This window comes from Phodopus roborovskii, unplaced genomic scaffold, assembly GCF_943737965.1.
Source record: "Phodopus roborovskii unplaced genomic scaffold, PHOROB, whole genome shotgun sequence".
NCBI lineage: Eukaryota > Metazoa > Chordata > Mammalia > Rodentia > Cricetidae > Phodopus > Phodopus roborovskii.
Genome location: NW_026126469.1, coordinates 17808644 through 17829427, shown reverse-complemented (window position 1 = coordinate 17829427; position 20784 = coordinate 17808644). Strand labels below are relative to the sequence as shown.

At 39.2% G+C, this 20784-nt stretch overlaps 1 protein-coding gene across 1 annotated transcript; it reads right to left on the bottom strand.

Moving 5' to 3' along the window:
* Positions 1-3195: 3195 nt before the first annotated feature.
* Positions 3196-19004, bottom strand: Tfrc (transferrin receptor). Its single transcript, XM_051191331.1, has 18 exons — positions 18955-19004; positions 18074-18275; positions 17376-17574; positions 16641-16781; positions 16341-16443; positions 15432-15545; positions 14999-15097; positions 14600-14739; positions 13708-13865; positions 12550-12669; positions 11620-11705; positions 11360-11423; positions 10637-10704; positions 9695-9753; positions 9492-9573; positions 8661-8882; positions 7280-7420; positions 3196-5756 (listed from the first exon to the last, which is right to left on the bottom strand). Exons 1-18 carry the CDS (start codon positions 18988-18990, stop codon positions 5514-5516), a joined length of 2277 nt encoding a protein of 758 aa, XP_051047288.1. The 5' UTR covers positions 18991-19004; the 3' UTR covers positions 3196-5513.
* Between the last annotated feature and the right edge of the window lie 1780 nt (positions 19005-20784).

Genomic DNA, 20784 nt, shown 5'->3' with positions numbered 1-20784 from the left:
TCCCAGCACATGGGAGGCAGAGGCAGGCAGATCTCTGAGTTTGAGGTCAGCCTGGTCTACAGAGCTATACAGAGAAACTCTGTCTTGAAAAAGAAATCTTAAAAAAAAAAAAAGTTCTCAACCTTCCTAATGCTTTTACCCTTTAATACAGTTCATGTTGTGGTGACCCCCAACCATAAAATTATTACAATGCTACTTTGTGACTGTAATTTTGTACTGTCATGAATGGTAATGTAACTATCTGATATGCAAGATATTCAATATGCAACCCCCAAAGGATCGTGACCCACAAGTTGAGAACCACTGTCTTAGGTTCCTCCATCCCCACCCACGGGACCTGGCCAACCTTTCATCTGATCTGCAAAGTGGCTTGTCTGGAAGTTGGTTCACAGGCTGAGATTCCCTCTTGTCACAATTCAGTGACAAGACATCTGTTTGAGAATTTATTTGCTTATACACATCTAATAAAAAATTCAGTAGGCTTACTTACCATGACCAATTAGCCAGTACCAAATGTCCATAGGAGTCATGTCACCATGAAAAACACTTTTCCTGTGCTGACCACTAACCGGTCAGGCCATTATGCATATTGGCCTATGGTGCCCATTACGAAAGCTATAATCATCTTGCATTTGGGGGTTCAGGGCTGCCACCTGGCCCCTGCTTCTTCAGGGCCCAATTAAATCCATTGCATTTAATTTATCCACCTGAGCAGCAGTATCTCCAGCCCTAAGGTCTGGCACCAGGGGAAGGGCTACAACAAAGTTCTTCAAATGTTCTGGTACCCTCTAACCCCTCTAACCATTTAAAATCTTTTAAGACATTAAAAAAAAAAAAAAAAAAAAATTTACTAATTATAGTGTTATAGTGTTCTGCCTGCAGGCCAGAAGAGGGCACCAGATCTCATTACAGATGGTTGTGTACCATCATGTGGCTATAGGGGAATTGAACTCAGGACCTTTGAAAGAACAGCCAGTGTTCTTAACCGCTGAGCCATCTCTCCTTAACACCATTTTTAGCTATGCAAATTTCCATATTAAACCAGAATCTCCACTTAGTGAACCAGTATCAATAAACTCAGTCTGACCCTGTTTTATGTTCCTTCCCCATTGTCCTTAAAATCCATTCCTACATGTTTTCTCCAAACTTTTGCTTAGTGGTGTAGCACACCTACTCATGGACTACACTTTCTGCCCCCTCTGGGAGCCTGCTTAGCCTTAAGTCTGGTTATAAGTCTAGAGACAACTGTTGGTGGGCCCTCAATGACATCAGTATTGTCTTTTCTGTCATCTCCTTCAAGGAAAGCCGCCACTGGTTAGGATTAATTTCCTCAGGCAAAGGCTGGGAGGGCAATACTTCAGGGGTTGTGCATGAGGGGAGACTTCTTCCTGAGCTAAGATAAAGCCTTGAAAATCTGGGAATTCCAAGTCTCCAGCCTCAGTAGGATCTTCCACAGGTCTGTATCCTATGACAGCATCCCCCGTTCCTTACGAATCAGTACATTACTTTAACTCCTGACCACCCCCCCCCCCCCAAGGCTGTGGCTTGAATTTTCGTTTTTAATTCAGCCAATCTTACTGAGGGGTTTGGGTTTGATTTTTCAGAAATGAGCTATTGTGGCTTCTGGAGAAAAGATTCTCTTTCAGAACACATTTAGAAGCCTTTATTTAGACTGTGTATGTGTATTTGGAACCTGGTCAATTTTATCAGAGTTCATTGTCTTTCCTCACTGTATCCTGAGAAGCTAGAAGCTGGTTAATTTTATCATGGGGCTCATGCTTGTCCTTGATCATTTTATCTAGAGATGCTAGAAGCAATCGGCCAGCATTGTTACTGTCACAGAAATAGTCAAAAGTGCTATGTATGCAGCCACCAAACTCCTTGCTTCTCACAATAAGTGAATCAGGATAATCAAATGTCTCGGTAAGTTTGCTTCAGTAACTATAGGTATCAGTCTACTGGAAACTTGCCAGGAAGCTTATCAGACTGGCAGAAACAAGAAAGCCCGGCTTCAACAAGGTAGAAGAGAACTTCCAAACACTGTCCCCTGACATTCACACGGACAAGTGCATGTGCATTCTTTCTCCATCACTAATGGAATCAGACAGCAAAGTAACTGAACAGTGTGGCTAATCTCTATTGTCAACTTGACAGGATTCAGAATCACCTCTGGGCATTACCCATGAAGCAATTTCCTGAGATTACCTGGAGGGAAGACCCATCATGAATGCGGGTAGCATTATCCTATGGACGTTGTCCCAAATGGATTTATAAAAAGGATGCAAGATAAAGCCAGCTGTTACTACAATTCCTTCTCTGGAGGAAGTGTCCCTCCTAGGGTCCAGACCACAAACTATGGTATCATTTCACCAAAATTCACTTGGAGAACCAGAGTTTATTTGATTTAGTTACAGAGCATAAGTGAAGTTACTGGAGTGGGATGATGGCTGACAAATGCCACACCCAGAGTCTTCACCAGCAGAGATGAAAGCCCCTCTTCCCCAGTGTCCTCCACTTACTTAGCTTCTTCCCAGAGCCACCTGTGGTTAAGGCACAGTTGCATGGAGCTACTGGATTGTTTCATTGTAATGAAACATCCCACCCACTTGAGAGGGTGTCCAGCTGGAGTGCTCTTTTCCAGGTGAGTAAGGCATGCTACAAGACATGGCTGTCCTGAAGGATATTCCCATAGGCCAACAGCTAAGCACTAGCATTCACCTCTATTAAGTTTTTCTCAAGAGGTTTTCTATGTGTAGTCCTAGATGTACTGGAAATCAACTCTGTAGACCAGGCTGTCCTCTAACCTGGAGTACCTGTCTCTGCCTCCTAGTGCTGGGATTAAAAACATCTGCCACCATTGACTGGCTCAATGGGTTACCTCACACTCCTACCACTAATGCCTGTCGGAACCTGGGTTCTCTGCAAGAGCAGTATGTGCTCTGAGCTTTCAACTTTTAGACCAATTTTTGTTGCTTTGAAATCTACCTAAATACACTAAAGACAAGGAGCTACATCAGAATGTCTAGAGCAATAGTATAACTAAATTGTCTTTTGGTGATAACTACCACTCTGGAGTGAGGCTGACAGTTGGGGAGGGATATGGCAGACTTAGGGCCTATGGGAACTCTATGCCCAGTTTTGCTATGAAACAAAGAATCTGACAACTCAGTATATCCAAGCATTTTTTATTCGGTCAGGTAAGGAATCTTCACATTGTTACATACCGGTTGTATACATTTATAAGGGCATGTCTACAAATATAGCTGAGCGTACGTTGGCAAGTCCAAACTCCAAAGGACATTCAAAAGCTAACACAGTAAAGGTCATGCGAATCCTAAAGCAGTACATCATGACAAAAGCTTACTCTTTTCTTATCAATATCTACCACAATAACCTGATGTATAATAGGTTGTCTATCATTCAGATACACCTTTTACCTAAGAACATGAAACCTCTTATCAACTTACTGCTTTGATTAGAAACAACCCTTACCATAGTAGAGGCTATTTTTATTCAAGAGATTTATGGCAAAACGCATGCCCTTTACTCATGTACCTTGAGTACATGAGTACTCAAGGTTATGTATGATGAAAGAGATTTGAATAGGAAACAATTCAGTGAGGCTATAAAGTAACCTGGTCGATGTAACTTGGGTGAGTGAACAGCCCCATGACAAAACTGATCAGATGCAGGTGGCTAACTAGTCTTTATAGCCACCATAGTGATAGTAATGGGCAGGTGCACCAAGAGCCTTTTGCAAGCTTTGTTTCTCAACACCCTTAATTCTCTACTATCTTCCAAAATTCCCTTACTTTAAGCCAAAAATGGATTCAAATTTGCTTGAACTACACTTAGGAAATAACATGTAAATAAAGAGAGACAGTTGAAATTGATTTATCACCAGCAAACATTACAAATGTATGCTTCTATTCCATAAACAGAAAACCTCAAGAAACCAGAGATAACAAAATACCCACATTAAGTAGGAAAAAAATCTTGGAAGTAATGATTTTTCTGTACAGCAGTTGAATTTATCCACCAAATGCTTAATGACCACAGATGCTTCTGCAACTAAAACTAAGGAGTCACAAGAAGTTGGGAATTCATGTTAGATACTAACGATCTTCAAGCTTTGAAGATGTCATTGCATGAAGAAAATTATGGGAAACACTGTTCCCGATAATTACGTACACCCTTAGTGTAACATATGGAGATCACTGTCTCCGATATAGACACTGTGGTAGGCAAAAACTACCTTGTTCTTTATACATTATGGAAGACACTGCTCCCGATAATGTGAGTTAAGTTTGTGACAAAGGTACTGGAAATTTTGCAAAATTGAATGAGTTACATCTTGAGTATATTGAGCTGTAAAATTTTGCAAGTACTACCACAGCCTTTAAGTGGCCACAACTCACTGCACCTAGGAGAGCTATCCTTTTTTCCTGGACAGTTGAAAGTGTAAGTGGATCAGGAATCCCTTGTTACTTTCAATTCTCTTCTACTTCTTGTCTTAACCTAACTGGTTTGTGACTTTCTCCTAAAGCCTGCAAGTGCTGACCGTAAGTGCAAAACTTCCAGTATCTGTTGGGTCTTATTAGCAGATGCTGCTTTATTAAAAGAAAACGACAGTATAACTGTCATAATTATGGAAGGCACTGCTTCCGATAATTATCTTCTATAAAAAAAAAAACCACTATTTATAGTGAACTCTGTCACTGATAAATAACAATAAATATCTCAGTGCCAAAATGATAGAGAGCTTTCCCCAAAGACTTTGGCCAAAGTTTGGCAGTGTGTTCTTTAAAGTCTGACAAACTGAGTCTAAAACTTGCTCTTTTTTCAGAAAATGTCGGGGAAAATAAAACAAAGAACTATAGACTATAGGGCAGATGCCAGCAGAGAGAAAACACGGATGTTGTCTTTGGCTCCTGGTCTCCTCATAGATAATATAAGGTTAACCAGAAAGGCCTATTCCTGCAGTAAGCAGACAAATTTCCTTTCATCAGAAGGACCTATGTCAACCTTGCTGGCAGAAACAAGTACTATCTCTTGTGAAAGTGACTGTCTAGTTTAGGAAATGGAAACCAGCTAATCCTAAGGGCACAAGCTCATCTGGAGACTCCTAATGAGGATCAGATGAGGGTGGGGGACAAATACATCCAGCTACCACAGTGATCCTCAGCACCCATTGTCCTCCCACCAGCTAATGCCCTCAAGCAACGTTCTTAACTGGTTCCCACATTTCCATGACCACGCTGCAAGAGGAAGTTATTACAAAGGACTCAAAATTCTAAAGATAATCTGAGGTGATATCATGAACACGGAAAGTGTTATCCACTGTAACTTCAAGTGCAGGCCCAACCCTGCACTAAAAGCTGCTGTCTAAGGACATTTAGTATCTGGATGATCAAAGAGAATTGTAACATCAGATTTGAGCTCTAATGAAAATTTAGCATAACCAGCGCAAGTCTAGAAACAGACTGCCCTGCTCTTATTTAATTATGTTTCATTTAAAACTCATTGTCAATATCCCAAATGTCACCAGAGAGGGCATTCGCAACTCCCTGAATAGTCCAAGTAGCTAAGGCTAACTGGTTTCTGAACAGTGTTTCATTAAAAGCACTACTGTTTTTCTGACGAAGCATCAAGTTATCCACTAAAGCTGAGAGAGTGTGAGAGCCAGAACCCCAGAAGATGTGTCGGAAAGGAGACTCTCTTGGAGACACGTAGGGTGACAGGAAGTGATATTCCACCTACAAAAAAGATAAAAGGCAATTTGCACAGTGCTCTAACTTCTGACTCATTTTCTTTTCAAATGTTAAACCTGCTGAGACTACTGGGAACAAGGTTTCTCTGTAATGGTTTGGAATCTGTACTGGAACTCTCTGTAGAGTAGGCTTGCTTCCAATTTACAGAGATCCTCTTGTCTCTGCCTACTACCACCCAGCAAGTATGGAGATATTCTAATTAAAAAATTTAAAATATCAAGTCAGATTGCACCAACTGCTTGCCTTGAGTGGCATAGGCAGGTGATTTTTTTTTTCTTCTTTTCCTAGAATATTTTTTTCCCGTTTTAAAAAAAATTTAAATTCGAAACAAGCTGGTTTCCCAGTCGTCCCCCCACCCCCAACCTCCTATCCCATCCCCTTTCTGCTCCCCAGGGAGCAGAAGGCCTTCCATGGGGAAATCTTCAATGTCTGTAACAGCATTTGGAGCATGGCCTAGGTAGGCCCTCCCCCATGTGTCTAGGCTGAGAGAATATCCCTCTATGGGGAATGGACACAATTTTCAGGTGGATTTCTTTTGAGTTCAGGTCTGTGTGGTCTACAGAGGGAGTTCCAGGGCAGCTAGGGTGACAGTGAGACTCAGTGTGCCTGAGTATACATGCCACATAATGGAGTCAATTCTCTGTCAGCTTTACAAAGTTATCCAAGATCTAAATTATGTAACTAAGCTTGCACAGTAATCTTTTACCTGCTGGGTCTCTTGAGTTTTGGTGTGGTAGGTTTTGTTTGAGACAATGTCTCACTTTTTAGTTATAGATGATCTGAATTTGCTATGTATGCTTCCAACTCAGATCTACTAGCCTCAGTGTTAAGATTAAAACTTACACACCACTATTCCCAGCTTAATTCCTTATAACACATACAGTTTCTCTCAAATTGAGTAAAGTTTCACTCATGGCCAATTTCTTCTGCAAAATTAATAGGACTGGACTAGAGAGATGGCTCAGTGGTTAGAAGTTAAGAGCACTTGCTGCTCTTCAGGTATGGATCCCAGAACCCACATGGTAGCTTCAAACTGCTATGACTCCAGATCCACAGTTATCAGCAACCTCTTCTAACCTTTTCCAATACCAGGAACATACAGGTGTACATATGTATATGTAAACAAAACATTCATACATATGAAACTAAGTTACTGAGCTTTCTTTGCTGTTTCTAAATGTTTTTAATTAATGTCTCTTGTATTTCCAGGTTACATATTACTTTGAGATCATGATATTGAATCCAGGTCCTTTGGAAGAACACCCAGGGCTCTTAACCACTGAGTCATCTCTCCAGCCCCTGTGTTCAATTCTAAATAAAGGATGTTAGGCCCCCAGTACTTGACACTTTCCAGCACTCAGGAGGTAGAGGCAGGCAGATCTGAGTTCAAGGCCAGCTTGGTCTACAGATTAAGTTCCAGGACAGGATCCAAGAGCTACAGAGAAACCCTGTCTCAAAAAATCACAACCACAAAACAACAACAAAATCTACTTTCCTAACATACTTACCTTCATAATACGGTCATTAATTTCCCTCATGACAAATCTGTTTGTTTTCTCAGCATTATGGATATCAGTCGTTAGTCTAGATGTAGCACGGAAAAAGTCTCCACGAGCAGAATACAGCCACTGTAGACTCAGACCCATTGCCTGTCAAAGACAGGTTAAATTGTTCATTAGATGTTATACTTCTTTAAGGACATATACTCTATAGCCCAGGGTTAGCCAGCACTCACTACAATTGCTCAGGCTGGCCTAGAACTCCAAGTAATCTTCCTACCTCAGCTTCCTGAGTACTGGAATTAGATATAAGCCATATAACCCACTGTAGAAATTATATTTCTAAAGATGTTACTATCTATAGATAGTAACTATCTAATCTATCTTCCCAATTTAGATTGGGACTCATATGTAAATTCAAGACCCAAAAAGCCATACTTCAGCACCTTGTATCAGAGGCCCTATAAACTATGGTAATAAATTCATCTTTGAGCCAGACTAGATAATTCAATCATCTATTCTTAGACTCATGTAGAAAGTAACATGAAATTCAGCATAATTAAGAAAAAAGCATACATGGTTTCCATTTTAATTTCCCTATCAGGGAAACTTCCAACATCTTGATATGTACTTGAAAATCTTTTTCTATTTGATAAGTTCCATTTTCTGAAGAGTTTACTTCAAGAAACCCATTATAATTAAGATACAGTCACTGTTTTGCAGGGGTTTAGAGGCCAGCCTGGTCTAGAGAGTTCCAGGGCAGCCAAAGGCTACACAAAGAGATCAACCATTTAGAAAACCAAAAGGAAGTTTATCTTGTCAAGTGTTATAATGGAACCAACCTACTGTTACAGAATAATCTTTTTGTATATTGTGAAGATGTGTCACTATGATTGTTTTACTAAAAAAAAAAAATCGAATGGCCAAAATAGCTAGGCATAGAAAAGCAAGCCAGAATCTAGGCATGCAGAGACAACAGTGATGTAAGTACCACGTCAGACATATGGTCTGAGATTAAAAAGCCACATGGCAGAATATAGATTAACAGAAACAAGTTATAAGATCTAGTTGGGGACAAGCCTAAGCTGAATCTCAAGCTTTTATTAATTAATAACAAGTCTCCATGTCACTTTGAGGGCTACTACTACAATATATGTTAGAGGAAAAAAAGCTAAAAGCTGCTGGAACTGGTGGTAAACAGATGTAATTCCAAGATCTGAAAGTTAAGGCCAGCCTGGGCTGCATCAAGATTCTGCCTCAGAAAACTGTGTGCACACATAGTCAAATCTCATGGATGAGTAGAATGACAGTTACCAGAAGCTGGGGCAGTAGCAAGGAGGGGAGGGTAAGGGCATTAAAATCTAGGCCAGTTAAAAATTGAGTTGCTTACCCTGATATCTGCTCTGTACTGGTTCAGATCCTTCACAAATGACAGTATCTTGTTGTTATACATATCATAGTCCAGGTTCAGTTCAATTTCATGGGTAAGTTTAATTATGAACTGACCAGCCACCTCTGCTGCTGCACGAACCATTTTGTTCAGCTGAGGAACTTGCTGAATCAGTTTCTCATAGGTATCCAAATTAGTGCCCAAATAAGGATATTCCTTATCCTAGAAGACAAAGAAGGGTTATTTATTGTACTGGTGAGGGCTAAGAGCCTCACCATCAATGTAAGAGAGCAAGCATGTAAGAAAGCACAGGGACCCATGTTCTAGTCTAGAGCTCACATGGTAAAAAGAACTCACCAGTTGTCCTCTGACCCCCATACACACCAGGCCAAACAGATACCCGTAAACAGAGTAATTGTGTATTTCTTAAATAGGTAAAATAAATCCCAGCCATGTCAATCTCCAAATCCAGGTGTTTCGTTATTCCCTAGATTTTCCAAATTGATTCAAGCTTACTTGGGCCCTGGCCTCTCTCCACTGGATCAATACTGGTAGTTAATAATTCTATCTGCTCTGCTGGACTTTCAGTGCCTCTCACTGGCTAACACTGTGATCAGTTCACATTGTCTCAGTTACCCTATACTTATTTGGTTGCTGCTTAAGAGAATATTTCTCAGCATCTGGAATACTTTCAATGGGCATCTAATAATTACAAGTTGAATAACATCTTAATGTCTTTTTTTAAAAACATCTTAGTATCTTAAATACTGAGACATTTGGTTTAATTATTACAAGATCTAATGAAAATGCTTCAGAGTTCTTCAGTCTTACCTCACAAAACCAGAAAGAAACTGCTGGGATTCCAGAATATGCAAGAAAAGGGAAAGCAGCATTGTCAAGGGAAAGTTTCTCACTGCAAGGAGAACAAAGGCAATCCTTAGCAAGTATTCTGAAATGGAGGCCTAGCAGGCAACACCCCTTCCTTTTTAACCAATTCCCTGTGGGTGGAGCTCTGTCTACTTTTCTCAACTTACACTTTGTTGATCCAATTGCTGTCTCGATATAGAGGTCTTCCATCAATTGGGTGTTTTACCTACAAAATGAAAATTAAAAAATTTTCTGTTCTTAATTCAGCCTAGTCACCAACATTCTTTTCTCTACAAATACTTAAAAATCTCAATTACCCTACCTGACTATCCTATCTGTCCCTTATGAAGGGTGTGGCTGCCTGCCTTTCTGCTCTCTTCCCTGTGATAGTTCTTAACTACAATTTATAGGGGAATGGACATACTTCTAAACCCCCTCTCAGCTACATTATCATGCCCACCTTCTTTCAATGATTTATTTATTGTGTGTATAGTGTTCTGCCTGTATGTATCCCTGCAGGTCACAAGAGGGCACCAGTTTTCATTACAACTGGTTGTGAGTCATTTTGTGGTTGCTGGAAATGGAACTCAGGACCTCTGGAAGACCATCTCTCTGCCCCCTGTTCACTTTTCTGTAGCGCATGTTATACTAGACTAACCAGTAAACTACTATCTTGTTTGAGACCCTAGAGTGACCGGAGAGTCCCACTGAAATAAGGCCATTATTTATTTCCTTGCGTCTTTAATCATTCCAACATTCTCTTCAATGCAATTGAAGAGATTCTCTGCAAGTATTCTCTTCAACATATTCTTTCCTCATTTAAAATTGTGGTCACAACTGGCTTTTCCAGTTGGTATTTTCTCTGGTGTTATTCAAGTTCTAAACCTTCCTTAGCATTCTGACTTATAATTGCCTAAGAGGCTTGACGGCAATATTCTAAAGATGATATATTCTGAGAATCTTTCATATATATGCTCCATCTCTCAGTTCAGTTCAGCAGACTGAGGATCAATAAGACACGACTAATACCGCTATAGAATTTACTTGCAATTCCTATCACTGGTTACTGATATGTTATTGGTTCAGGTTTTAGAACTAGGTATACTCACGTCCTGCATTGTCTTCTCAATAAGTGTATATAATAAAGGGCTGGCAGAAACCTTGAAGTTGCTAGTACCTGTAAAGAAAGTATTCTTATTATTTTTCCTGGACAATGGCAGGACCCTACTTCTGTGGCCCTATACAGTAACTATTATTAATAAAGTGGACATTTAAGTTAGGAAGTCAGCTGAGTGTAGTAGTACATATAACAATCTCAGCACTCAGGAGCCTGGCCTACATAGAGAAACTGCCTCAAAAACAAAACAAAGGATTTAAGATTTTTCTATTTAGCATTACTGGGATTTGAACCCAGTGCCTTATGCTCTACTACTAAATCATGTCAGGATAGTCTCTTTCAGTATGTAATCTTGTAATCAGTCATCTGCCAGCCCCTGACTCCTGAGTGCTGGGTTACAGATGTGTGCCACCATGCCTGACTTTACCTAGTTCACACTACTGGTTCTACACCTAAACACTTTTATTGGATCTCCATTCCAATGTCTTACTCAGTATGGCCTAAGAGATGGCTCAGTAGATAAAGGTATTTGTGGCCAAACCTGAAAACTCCCAAGGACTCACATGGTGAAAATGAGAGAACCAACTCTCAATTGTCTTCACAAAGCAGGTGGATCTTTGATTTTGAGGCCAGCCTGGTCTACAGACTGGTTCCTGGACAGTAGGGCTACAGAGAAACCCTGTCTCAAAAACAAACACTAGGAAGGGATGCTTACCTAGGACAACTTTATCCAGATTAATATAAGTGAAAGCCTTTAAATGTAGAGATGATAGGTATCCCTAGGAGAGAGAGACTATATTAATATACTCAAACCTATTAATGCATACATTAATAAACATTAGCCTATCACATGGAAAGCTATTGTTAAGGAACTATTTTTAAATCTGGATTCCATTGAGACTTACTATACTAGGACCTGAAATAGGTTCTGGAGGATAGCGCTTAGGTTCACTCTGCACATAGAATATATAATACCTCTAGCCATTCAGTGGCACCAACAGCTCCAAAGTCTCCTGCACTCCAGCTGGCAAAAATAATGCTTCTGCTGGGTTTAAACCCATCTGGAAGAGACAAGAAATTAGGTTCACCTTGGGAGTGGTTAACAAGATAAATTAAAGATTCAAAGACCCAGTAAGAACAGAATCTTAAAAGTAATCTTTGTAGGACAGCACCTGTATATCAACATTTTGAGCACATGGCAGGCACACATTATTGGTGGTTACTCCCTTAACCTCGGACAGTTATGAGTTGCAATGTTGAGGACAATCTGCTTAGAAACAAGTCACTTAAAATATGGATTGTTTACCTTATTTTGAGATACTCTACCATATCCAGGCTCACTTTAAATTCACAAGCAACCCCCCTGCTTTATGCTCCAAGTAGCTGGGACTACAATACCACCACATCAGACTATACCTGTAAGTTTTAGGAAGTCTCCACAGGGCATACTTTGTGACCACTCCTTTAGGCAGTACATGTTCCACAACCCACCAACTGCCCTGTTTATAGTTTTCTACATTAACATTCTGTCTAAAAGTGCCACTTTAGACCTCAATTACATTGAAATTAGAATTAGAATTACAATTACACTGTATTACACTGTAAGTAGAATTAAGCTGTTAATCTTAGTAAATGTTAGATTTATTTTTCTGTACAAGTTGGACTAGTTTCAAAGGATTAGATGATTGCTAGTTGAATGAAGATACTCCACGGAGAAACATTTTCAAGTCATGAGTCAATGAAAACAAGATGTTTTAAAGAACCTACCATAAGAGGATATAAAATGTTTATGGCCATACCACCCTGAATGTGTCTGGATATAAGATTACAAGTTAAATTCAGCAATGCAGAATGTAACTGCTAGCATGACATGGAGCTCACAATGTCAGAAATTTTCTGCGTTACCTCTTGAAACCATGTTTGAGAATGCTTGGGCAAGTTTCAACAGAAGACCTGTTCCCACACTCGATTTTGCAGCACCACTACCCCAGGCATCTCTCTGGGCACCAACTACAATGTACCGGTCTAAAAAACAGAAAAGAGGCAACACACAATCATATTGTTTTTATTCTGAGACAAGGCCTCACCAGTAGCACAGACTGGCATCCAATTTAGGATTCTCCCACCTCAGCTTCCTAGCACTTCAGCTTTGTGTTTAATTTTAAACTGGCTCTATTAATGAAATCTAAAATAAGCATGCCAGGTACAATGGATAAAAGCCTAATTTCAGATGATTTAGGATTCCAGGGATTAAAATTCACAGGACAGCTGGGCTGTGGTGGTACATGCCTTGAATCCCAGCAGTTGGGAGGCAGAGGCAAGCAGATCTGTGAGTTCCAGGCCAGCCTGGTCTACAGAGAAGGGTCCCAGGACAGCCTCCAAAGCTACAGAGAAACCCTGTCTCAAAAACCAAAGTCACAGGATAATTACTACCTCCTCAGCCATTTATGCTATTTTGCCCACATCAGCCATTTAGTAATAACTGAAGTCCAAGGACTTCCAACTTGTGTTTAATGTTGTCTATTCCAGGGACTATACCCTATTCACTAATCTATTACATACTAGCTTTTATGCTTCATGGGCAGAACTGGACAGTTGATAGTTGATACATGATCCCTTTAAGAAAACCACTCTTAGAAAAAAAGCTTACTTATGAAGCAGAGTAGCTCCTATCCATAATGGTTAGTTTCAACAAGCTAACATCATAAGGCCTTGTTATCTTCCAATATTTTAAGTCTAATTTTAGCTTTAGTGGGACAGATGCCAAGCCTGAGTTCAATTCCCAAGACCCATATTGACACAATTCCTCCATGTGCTGTGGCTCTCATGTATACATGCATAAACACACACACAAAGTAACAAAAATTTTTAAATGGTTAGAGGACGATACCTGTTGCTGAACTCCGACCTGCACTGTCATATATGTATTATGTATGCACACAAATACATACACACACAATGCCCTTTAGGGAAAACATGATGTATCCTATCTCTCTCCCTTCCTTTCCTAGACACACCTAGAGTAAGCAAAACACAAAGAAAAGTACAAGGCAGGGTCTGTACCTGGTTCCTCAAAACCTTTGATAACTCCAAAGATGTTAAGTATTCTTGTTTCTTTCAGTACATTGTTCACAGAGAGTTCTACATTTTTATCCTGTACAGATCTAAGCCTACAGGAAGAATCTGTTTTCCAATCAGGAGGACAGTTTCCTTCCATGGCTCTAGAAATGGAAAAAAGGTATTAGCATCATGTGCTAGTATTTTTCTCTGGTTTACAAGTCTGCAATCTGTCCAGAAAGGTTCTACAATAAAGACACACCTAGTTAGTTTGCATTTAAAATACTTGCAAAGATGGATCCATAACGAAGGCCTCATAGGAATCTGTTAGTGTATTTTCATGTTACCCAACCCTTCCACTAACAAAGATACTTTGTATTCTTACATACTCATGAATTGATTTTAAGGATCTTCATCTAGCCACCTCATGTCATCCAGTACCAGGTGTACCCATGTCTGACTTATATAAGTCCCTAAGAGGAAAATGGTGAACAGGATTCTGTTCTATTTTTAGAGATACTTGTACACAAGGAGGATAACCAGAAGTATTACCGTAAAGCAGCTGTAATCTATCACTAATTCTGTGCTGCTAAATGAAAATTCAGAACTAATAGCTATAGGTGGACTTAGATGTCGGGTCAACAGGATCTAATCCATTTTCTACAATAACTGAATAGGAACACCATAGGAAGTACCACACAAGCTGATTGCTGAGTAAACTGAGTTTACAAGTCCCTTATCAAGATCACTTTACTGAGAAAAAATATTTTTTCATATACACAAGTTAGCAATTAATTATCCCCAAATGTAAGCTTTATAGCCAACTGTTTTATGTTTAATCAACTTAGGCTCTTATATAATTAAAACCTTAACATTAAGAGCTTTCAGACACACTTACTGAAATAGCTTTTCTGCAGCCTTTCTTGAGATTGTCTGAACAGGTATACTGGGCAATCCTGATGACTGAGATGGTGGAAACTGGGTATGATTGAAAGATGGAAACCCAGGTGTGTATGGATCACCAGTTCCTAGATGAGCCTGGTAAACAGAATAGTTAGTTCTATCCACTTAGTCAAGAAGTTGTTCATTATATATAGCCCAAACCATTTAGGAACCTAAAGCCTCAAAGTCTAAGGATTTCTATAAATGTAGCTTTAAAAAAGTACTGTATACAAAAAAATTTTAACTTAAGGTATTATTAATGAAGCATTCAGCAATTATCTTCTCTTTCTGCTAAAAGAAAGGCACAATAGATGCAATGTAGGAACATCTAGAGAACACTACACAAATAACTCACATGTCCAAAGAATGAAAAGTCTGCATTAACAATGGGGAATTTAGTCTGGTCCATGTATATCAGGACACCAATTGCATTAAAGCTTTGGGCATTTGCAACCTAAAGAACATAGAAAAAAGCAGGACATTAAAATCTGTTCATACAAAATGAAAATTAATGCAAACTGGAATTTACACTAAAAGGCATCTTCTTCACCAGGGAAAAGCACACCAATTAGTACATACATACAGGAATTATACTATCTGAGTAAGTTGTATTTATATATTCTCTCTCTCTCTCTCTCTCTCTCTCTCTCACCAAAAAATTATGTCAAAGAAGATAAGAATAAAGACCAAGGAAAGGCATATAGGTAGGTTTGAAGGGATGAAATGGAAGGGGGAAAATAATCCACAAAAATAGGAATAAGACCAGCATATTTAAAACCCATACTTACCTTTTCTGCAAAAGTGATTTCCCCTGCTCTAACAATTACTAAAGATCCGTTCACAGCATTATTTAAATCTTCAAAGTCTTTTTTAGTGCCAAAATTAGCATGGAGCAGTTTACCCTAGGATAAAAACATTAGGTGTACTGAGGATCATTGTATCAAAATTACTATAATCCGACAGACTAATAGTAAGAAAGGAAATCAAAGGGGTTGTGTGCAAGATTTTAATCCCAGCACTTAGGAGGCAAAGCAAGCAGAACTCTAAATTTGAGGCCAGCCTGGTCTACATAGTGAGTTCCAAGATGGTCAGTGAAAACACCAAACAAACAAACAAACAAACAAAAAAAAAAAAATCACACACACAGAGGAGAGAAATTAGGAGGGGAAAAAAGGGGACTTTAAAAACCAAATCCCAAACTGACAGTTCTAAAGAAAAAACTAAGCAGTGTTATTAGAAGTAAAAATTTCTGGCATTATGTTTTCTATATCTCATTCTGCATCTAGGGTAAGGTCACCAGGATAAACAGTAATAGGTCAGGCATAGAAGCACCAATTACATATTTCCACATCTGACTCAAGCAGCTGAAATTCTGTGTGTTGGAAGGTACTGTGCTCTTCAGCTTTTCTGCTTGACAGAAGCCAGAGTCCTCTGAAGGAAGAGACTGAACTGGGGAAGGCAGGGATGTCTGTGGATAAGTTTTAATAAAGCTTTTCCTTAGGTGGGAACATGCTTAAATGTGAGCACATGAATAGGAGCAAAGCAGTGGGGAGCAGTCGAGGATAAGGAGCAAGAGTTAGGGCAGCAGTTCTCAACCCGTGATTAGTAACAACCATTAGAACAGACTAAGAAGCTCATCATCAGTTAACATTAAAATAGAGACATAGGAAACAGTCACATGCACTATTTTTACTCACAGTAACTTTTGCAGCTTTACTATATGCCACATAGCCCTCAGGATTCTCCACTTGGTCCAAGTCACTATTTGCATTTACTATGGCCACCGAGTTTTGAGCAACACTAAAAGGTAATAAAAAACTTAAAGCCATCCTTGAAGAAAAATTCAATAGCTTTAGTACACATAGCATTTTATTTGTACTGATTGGCTTAAGGAAACTCATCTATAAATTTTAACCTTGATTTTCATTTTGAAAACGTAATCTACTGAACACATCTGAAAGCACTTCTATAAAATAAGCTACTATATTTCAACATACCCGCCTTTCACCTGAATCTTCACATAATGTTCATCTCGCCAGACTTTGCTGAGTTTAAAGTCACGAAACTGATCTTCAATATAATAGGCAAGATTTTCATCTTTTTGAGATCCAGCCTCCCCAGAGGTCTGGCTCAGCTGCCTGTAAGAAAAAAAATCTTTAGCTCTGTTTTTTGAGACAGGGTTTCTATGTAGCACTGGCTATCCTGGGAACTTCTAAAATGCTCAGCCTAACCTGTGTATTTTAGGAAATAAGACAGTTTCTAGGAGACCTGGAGTAGCAAGGTCAAACAGCTTAAAGTATTGATAGACACTGCTTCCTGCACACATACAGATACAAATCAAAAGATGATGGCTCTGTGGTATACAGCACTTTTTGCTCTTACATAAGACCCAGTTTCAATTCTAGCACACACATGGTGGCTCATACCATCCACAAGGCTTCTGTAGGCATGAGTGTGATGTATACTCACGCAGGTAGATAACATACATATTAATTTTGAAAACCTAAAAATTTTAGAAAGGGAACATTAGATAGACAGAAGAAAACCTGACAGTCCACAATAAACTACAGGTGACAGAGAATCTGAAGAAAAAGAAAGGAGCCTCTCCAGATGAGTTCTAATTCCCTGTCAGCAGAGCACCCTGTACAGAGCAAGGGCAGGGCACTCTCTCTGAAACCCTTTCAAGTCTGCCCTGCCCCCAATGAACTTTTAGATAACTGAACTTAGCTTACTCGATGGTGTCAGTGAACTCTATGGCATCCAACTTCTCTGACAACAGTTTTTTGAGGTCTGCCCAATATAAGCGAGAAGATTTAGGAATGTCTTGTTCTGTGTTGATGATTTCTGAATTGACTGTCTCCGTTTCTGCCAGTCTCACACAGTCTTTCTGTTCTGTGCGTTTACAATAGCCCAGGTAGCCAATCATAAATCCTAAAGACAGAAGTTTTAGAGCTTAGTTCAGACTAATTAATTAGTTGTAAATAATCCCTGAAAATGTTACCTTTTCATTAAATGCTAAGGTCTGAAAGAACATCTTGAATCTCAGCTTTATGGAATTTTAAATTGCCACAATAAGTCATACCATTCCATACAGTGTCCTTTCAAGACATAGTTAATATGCTTCGATTAACTATAAGCTATTCTTCCTCCCTCCCTCCCTAACTCCCTGGATTTTCCAGACAGGGTTTCTCTGTGTAGCTTTGTAGACCAGGCTAGCCTAGAACTCAGAGATGCACCTGCCTCTCTGCCTCCCAAGTGCTGGGATTTAGGCATGTGCCACCATCACCCGGCTTCTGTGTATATTTCTAACACAACATCCATAACTTTAAAAAAAATGTACAATACAAAGTATCTCCTGACCTGAATGAAATAAGACTGAAATAACAGTTGGCTAAAAGAAATACTTTTGAATTTCTTAATACATTCTTACCAATCAAGAAAAAGATTATTACTGCAATTGTCCCAAAGCAGAGTCTTCCATTAAGCTTTCTGGGTTTTCGGACACTGGCCTTCATGTTATTGTCAGCATTCTCCTCTTCATCTACAGCCAATTTCATCTCCACATGACTGTTATCTCCATCTACTTGCCGAGCCAGGCTAAACCGGGTGTATGACAATGGTTCTCCACCAAACTGGTATTTTTTTTAAAGAAATTTAATACAAAAGGTATTAACATAACATAATTAATATAATATATAATATAATTTGATCATATACTATGACATACATTCATTCGGGAAGTTATCCCTCCCAACTAATACTCTTCTCTGTGCCCAATTCTGTCAATGGCAGATGAAGGCTAGCTAACATTCAGCTTTTCCAGGGTTTCCTAGTAAGTTTCCTATAAGCTTTCCTAATAATTTTTTTTTTAAAGAGATGGGGTTCTCACCATGTTGCTCAAACTGACCCTAAACTCAAAGGCTCAGCAATCCTCTTGACTCAACCTTCAGTGTAACTGAAACTACTGGCACATTTTAGTTCTACCTAGGTAGATAACTTCTCCCAAACAGCCAAAGCTACCCTATTCTTACAGTGTTACCCACAATCTTAATTGAAACTGAACATCTTTGCCTCTATTTTAAGAACTTGGGAAACAGGAAGATTGAGTTCAAGGACAACCTGAGACTACACAGAAAAATCTGTCTCAAAAACACAAACAGAGTATTCCTTTATTTGGTGAGATCTATTATACCTCAAGACCACTAGATCAGATAAAAGAATACCTGGTAAGAATTTGGGGCGTTCTTTTCTGCACATTGGGTGAAGTAATGTTCTTTTATTGCATTTTTACAGATAGATGAAAAATCTTACCAAGTTAGAGATTGCTGATCTGGCTTGATCCATCATTCCAAGCTGCCACAAGGACCTAATAATTAGAACAGAGAATATAATGATCAGATTAATCAGGGCTTTCCATTACAATGCTATGTTAATTATAATATGTCAAACTTGCTCCTAAGTATACTAGAAAAGTTTATTTAACAGGAATCTCACTGTGGCCACTAACTTGAGATCCTACTGTGTCAACTTGCCAGAACTAAGATTTATAAACTGTAATCCTTGACTGGATGCTGTATTGAGGTGAACAGCAGAAGGCGTGCTATAAAGGATAGGACTAGGATGTGTGACAAATTAGAAATCTGAATATGGCTAATGTTATTAGACCCAGGGAGTGCGATATGTATTAGATAATTGTTGTTAGAGGCTGTATTGAGTTTGAGCAGTCAGCCAGAGATACACAAAAAACCATGTCTTGAAACATATACCACAGGGGGAAAAAAAAACAAAAAAGAACCTAAAATATAGGGAAAAAACTACTTAGAATACTATCACTTTTAAATGTATTCAAGTAATCAAGAGAAAAAAGTAATGTGTAGTGACCACTTTCAGTCTTACTAAGTAGTCCAAGCTGGCCCTGAACTCTTTCATTCTGCCTGTTTGTCTGCCTCCCAAGTGCTAGGACTATAGGTGTGTACCATGCCCAAATAAATACTTTAAATTGGTATCTAATGATACTAATTCAAACTATCACCTGGAAAAAAATTGAAAAACCAGAAACTAAGAGAATTATGTCAAGACTGTCATTTTTTAACAGTCAGGCCTGGTAATACAGGTTGTAATTAAAGCGCTTAGAAGGATGGAGGATAGTGAGTTCAAAGCCAACCTGAGCTACCTATAGTAAGACCCTGTATCCAAAAACAAAACAATCGGGCTGTGGTGATACACCACCTTTAATCCCAGCACAGGGCAGGTGGATCTCTGAGTTAGAGGCCAGCCTGGTCTACAGAGGGAGTTCCACCAGGACAGGCTCAAAATCCTGTTTCAAAAATAAATAAACAAACAAACCAAACACCCAAACAAACAAAAGTGGGGGTGTGTACTGGAGGTTTGGTGGCATCCAGGCCTTTAATCCCAGCACTCAGGTGGCAGAGGCAGTTGTATCTCAAGTTTGGAGGACAGCCTGGTCTAAAGTGAGTTCATGGACAGCCAGAGCTTTTACAGTGTGTGTGTGTGTGTGTGTGTTGTGTAAAGCTCCAATGGACACAGGATTCCTAAAATGATTAAGTCATGTGCAAGTGATCATGTTCTCGGAAGCACAATCTCTTGCCCCTTCTGTTACTAAGTTTATCACTACCACTGCACCAACAGACCCAATTACTAGAGCCAGAACTAGAAGGCCCCACCCTGGGCCAATTTTAATCATCCAGTGTATACTTTAATGCTTGCCCGAAATAGCTATCCCTAAACTAGTCTAAGTTGGCATTTACTTATAGTTTTGCAATATCAAGGATCCAACCAAGGAAGGACACTTTTGCCATGGTTAATTAAATAAGCGAGCTAAGTAAATAAGATTGAACATTTTGAGTCTGAAGAAAACAAGGCTGGTTGTATAAGGCTTTGTATAATCATAAGTGCACATTTACCCCCTAAGAAATGTGTTATTTCAATTTTAATCTACAACATCAAAATTTAAGAAAAATCAAGCCAGAGCCTTTAATCCCAGCACTTTTGAAACAGAGGCAGGGTTATCTCCATGAGCTGAAGAACAGCCAGGGATACACAGAGACCCTGTCTCAAATAAATAAATAAATAAATAAATAAATAAATAAATAAATAAATAAAGGCTTAGGAAATTTAACC

Excerpts from the sequence above, each read along its gene's own strand:
- Tfrc (XM_051191331.1), bottom strand. The coding sequence starts at position 18,990 with ATGATGGATCAAGCCAGATCAGCAATCTCTAACTTG. Across the intron at positions 11,424-11,619 it reads GTGCCACTGAATGGCTAGAG|GGATACCTATCATCTCTACA; the intron begins GTATTATATATT and ends TCTCTCTCCTAG. Across the intron at positions 9,574-9,694 it reads AGCAATTGGATCAACAAAGT|TGAGAAACTTTCCCTTGACA; the intron begins GTAAGTTGAGAA and ends TTCTCCTTGCAG.